General features: G+C 30.9%; 1 protein-coding gene across 5 annotated transcripts in view; it reads left to right on the top strand.

Annotated features, from left to right (window-relative positions):
• The window catches only part of LOC102673995 (AT-rich interactive domain-containing protein 2-like), a 51,845-nt gene that overhangs the window by 32,990 nt on the left and 13,615 nt on the right, over positions 1-5,240 (top strand). For all 5 annotated transcript variants that reach the window (XM_031511199.1, XM_031511201.1, XM_031511200.1 and 2 more), the window contains one exon: positions 119-270. In XM_031511199.1, coding sequence (XP_031367059.1) covers positions 119-270 — 152 coding nt within the window. The remainder of the gene's footprint in view (positions 1-118; positions 271-5,240) is intronic.

The raw sequence follows: 5,240 nt of genomic DNA, 5'->3' as shown, positions 1-5,240 counted from the left end.
AAAAAAAAAAAAAAAAAAAAAAAAGAATTTTATATATTGAATATTTATAGATACTTTGCTCTAAATATTTTAATAATAGTTCTGAGATTTAACATAACGTAATCATATATTATTCTAGGTATTTGGACAGATATGAAAAAGTACATTTCCTGGGAGAAGATGGCCAACAAGCTGACGACGATGACGAGGATTCCAGACACAGAAAATGGTCTGCTAGGGCATTACACTCTGTTCCTCTTACTTATAATCATCATCAACACAATGTCGCAGGTAATTATCGAATTTTATTTTTCTGAAAATAATTCCTAATAAAAAAAAATTATGCTAATAATAAATTTATTCGAACTATAAAAAGATACATTTATATAAAAAAGAATTTCTTAAATCTATTTCTTAAATATTTACTTTAAAGAATATGTAAACGGAAACATGGCGAGAAATTAGAAAACATAACCTATACGGTATATAGTTACTTGTTTATATTAAATATAGTAAATAGTACCTATACTGATTGATGCTTCATTGAAAGACATCAAAATATTGTGCTGTTTAACTTATATAACATTCAACTTCATTTATCCACCATTCTTATCCACAATGTATCGAATTTTTGAATCGTCACCGTGCTTTCCAATCATATTTTTGTCACGCGAAGCCCGCAGCGTTTGCCGAACCGACCACTGAATTTACGATGGTTCTCGATAAACCGTTTTTACGAACTTATGCCACTGTACTCGTCGCGCCGTGCATTTCACATGCACGTCCACACGCTCGAACGACTTTCAAATGCGTTTTCCACTATGCATTGTTCCTGTATTTTTCTCGCTCTTTCCCGCTACCACCAACACGTACTCGTATTCACAGTAACATATCAAACGTATATACATTGTACGCAGGTGTACGTACGTGTCGAGTGTCATGGTTCAATAATTCGCTGCGTTAGCAATTTCCGTTTGTCAGAATTTTTTTCGTCTGACGTTCTGGTCTATTCAGATTTACAAAAACGACCACCATATCGGGTAATAATACGTTAACGGTGTTCTATGTTCATTCGTTATATTTAAGATATATTAGTTACATTCTAGAAAGGAATAAAATTAAATATATTTGTTTAAATATATTTTTATTCTATATTTATAACGAAATATTATTAAAATATTTATTTTTATATTTACAATGAAATATTATTAGAATATATTAAAATAATAAAAAATTATCAAGTTAGTAAGAATTGAAAGTGATATATGTCTTTTTCATTTATCTATTTCGATTTAATTTTTTTTTTTATTAATCATTGAATTATTATTTATAATCTGATTTTATTACATAAAAATTTAGAAAATACTTTCTAATCTTCAGAAAATATTCGATTACTTAATTATAAATTTCCCTTCGTGTGAAAAATGCTTTCATGTGTAATTGCATCCTATAATTAGTTCCAAGCGCGCGCATTATCATCGTTTCAGGTTTCCTGGCAATTCGTTAACGATGATTTACATTTCGCCATTAATCTCGGTCAAAATTATACGTTGTTCCGTGGGAGGAGGAAGTGAAATTGAAAAAAAATTGCGTAAAATATAGATAAAAAAATGATAACATAATGATAAATGATAAAAAATGAGTAACAGTGTCAAAGGCTAGAATTTTGAGCCGGTTCAAGTGCGTCTACATACGCACAAAGGACTCGAGAATCGAACCGAGCTATAGAAACAGGTGAAAGCTCCGAAACTCGTTTCGTAAAAAAGCGTCGGTTAAGTGTGTTGCGAACATATGTGCGCTCGCGCTATAAACGCACTGCAACGTATGCAGCATGCGAGGCGGCAACGGGTTATTGACGTGCTTCGAAGCTGTGTCGGGCAAGAGAGGGATATAGAGATAGAGAGCCAGTCTGGCTGGGAACAAATGCGTACGTGTACATGATACATACATATATAAATATACGTGCACTACGTATATTTGTACACAATGATACGATATATGTGCATTGATGCAGCTTCGTGTCAGGGAGTGAGAGTAGAACGCGCACAACGTGTGCAAGATAATTTAATGGGCAATAATCATGACACACATAGAATCGCGCATACACCTCCGTGACCGCGCTCTGACTGTCGGAACGCGGGTCTATATTTTCTGCGCATGCGTACGATCAACTATCAGCTCCGTACTGTGCTTACTCACCCCACTTTGCCATTTTCTCGCATCTTCGTTACTCTTTCATTTTCTTTCGTTCTCTTCTTACTACTTTTCGACACGGCAAACTGGAAACGCTTGGGTACTGAAATGTTCGGTATTCAACTTAGCACTTTCGGTCACTTCAACGATATCGACTAAATTTATTGAAATTCAGAATTGACGCGATCGCTAAATAAACATATATATGATGTTTACTCATATGTTAATTCTTTTGATATCAAGTCGATGGCAAGATATTAACTTTTCTTATAGGTTTAATTAGTATTTTTTAGCTTTTTGTTTGGAAATTTTTAAACCTATTATTTTTTTAAAAATAATTTATACAAAATTTAAAAATCTATTTTAAAAATATTTATTGGTTGCGTAGGCATCTGAAGATTAGTATTACAAGAAAAATGAATGTCGCATTCACTTCATCAATACATTACATAATACCACATAATTAATTAGTTATATATCTAAATTGCAAGTATTAAAAAATTCAAATTTTTAATTTCTAAAAATTTATGTAAAATATAAATATCTTAATTAAACATTTAAATTGAATTAAAAGAATTGATTTAAAAATTAAAAAAAATTTTATTTTAAATTTTTATATTATATGTTTATCTTTAAAAGAGATGACTTAACATTTCTTATCATTTTTTAAAATCAACTACGCAACATGGTGTGATTTCACGATGAAATAATGGGCGTGCACCCACAAAATCGATGCCGCGTGTTTAAGGAACGTGTATATCTGTGCGAAGTCCTATCTTGTTCGCGCGCACTGGATGCGCGCGTTCATGCGTAACATTATATCGAGACGTCGAAGTTGCGTGGCGCGCGCGCTAAATTGTTCCGTTAAGTATTCATAACGCGTAATCATTGAATTGAACTTCGACTTTGCTTAAGTTCACCATCATTTCCGATTCGCGCACGTTTGCAGATAAAAAATAAATTTGCATTATTCTTTTACATGTATAATACATATGAAAAATAAATAGATTGTGGGAATGAAATTTTTCTTTAAATCATTTATAAATGATTTTCCATGATAACATTTTATTAATTCATTGAATATGTATAAAAACATGTATAATATGTATATTATATATACATATATATGGAAGAATAAACATAATTTAGAAATGTTAGCAAAATTTAAATCACAAAACTATAAGGAATTATAAAGAACAAAATGAAATGGAGATTTTATATTTACAATTAAATTATATTTATATCTTGCATTACAATTTATTGTATTATTTAATTTTTCTTTAAAATCTACGTTTAACTTTAATTCCTGCAAAATTCGTAATTCACAGCTTATTGTAATCAAATTTAAAAATATGTACACATTTAATTTGTTCGATTATTTCAATATATTTACACTTGAATAAGTGTAATATATTTACAAAGTAGCGAAAATTTAAGAAAAAGTAAAACAAACATTTGATCGAAGAAGATACAAAAACAAAGGAGAGGAATAGTGGGAGTGAGAAACGAGAGTGTGATAAAGACAGAAAAGGAGACACGATGCGAGAGTCACAATCAATAAACGTTTGCGGGGATAGGAGTTCCGTGAGACCTCGATCCTCCCAGCGCCAGCGTAACACAACGTTCACCACGCTTGCGCGATGTTCTGTAGCTCCCGATTTCAGCCCCCACCAACTCTTTTCAGTTCTATACGTTTATCCCCACTTCTTCTCTATCTTTCTCTGTTCTGCTTCGACTCGTTCTCGGTTGCTACGTTGCCTGAATTCTAGCGTCATCCAGGTGAACTGGCTACTTTCGCGATTGGTGACGTTTAAACCGCGTGCCATCGATATACCAAATGCTTTGTTCCACTGCATATGCCATAGCGTAACTTGTTACGGCATTTGTCATCATTTAAGGCCAATTATTGACGTCGCGTGCGCAGCGCCTCCTGTGCACCTTGCGCATCACTCGGTGTTGAAATGCCCTTAACCTCATCGAATTCTCCCTCTGCTTTTAGCATGCGTTACCAACCGCTGGCTGTTGAATCGATCGAAACTCTCTCCGTCGATCAAATTATCGATTAATTAGCTTGTTACAGTGACCGAGAGAGAGAATGGAATACTATTTTGTGGGAATGAATTGATATGGTTAGATATATATTTTTAAATTAAATGAAAAGTTATCGTTTTAGTAACTTTATTGATCATTATAGGACTTCCTAATAATATTAAGAATTTAATAAATTGTAGATTTAAAATTCAATATTTGTCGAATATATTAAATATATATAATTTAATATGTAATTATATATAATTTAAAAAAGAAATATGTCTATAAAAAAAATAAAGGACATGATTTAAGATTTTATTGTTTAAAAAATATTTCATTAGATATATATTTATTTTGTCATATAATCATATTTCAATTTGTAAATTTTTTCAGTGTTTAAACAAGAGAAGTGCAATAAAGCTTAAATTATTTATCTATCACTTTTAATTGTTCTCATGTAAGATCATTCATTTATATGTAAGTGCATTGACATGACATGAGAAAAGATAACGAGTATTACACTGTTCTCTTGTCATTATTATCGCTGACGAAGAACTAGAACTTCAATCCTATTGGGAATGCATATTATTACTTATGTATTGCAACATTTGATATTGTCATATTCATTAACACAATAATGACAAAGACTATTTGCATTCAATAATCGTTTTAAATTGATAAAAGATATAAGAAGAAAATTAACTTTCTACGCCAATGCTATTTTGATCAATGTAGAGAGTTGCGTTAAAACAGTTTATGAGCGCCTCCTTTTAGAATTTCCGTCGACATTTGGCAATGTGTCAAATATTTTGTGTAGATTATTAAGAAACAAACTTTATACATATATATTCCTAAGATGATAAGTTAAATGATATGAAAATTTTAAAAAAAGAATGAATATTATTGAATATTATTGAAATAAATTAATGAATAAAAAATAAAAATAAAAAAAATCTATAATCAATTATCTTCAATATGCATCAGTTTTTAAAATTAAATTTGGCGGGATGAAAAATCGATAAAATTCAATGAAAGAA

The sequence above is a fragment of the Apis dorsata genome, unplaced genomic scaffold, assembly GCF_000469605.1.
Source record: "Apis dorsata unplaced genomic scaffold, Apis dorsata 1.3 scaffold_293, whole genome shotgun sequence".
NCBI lineage: Eukaryota > Metazoa > Arthropoda > Insecta > Hymenoptera > Apidae > Apis > Apis dorsata.
This window is presented reverse-complemented; position numbering and strand designations above follow the sequence as displayed.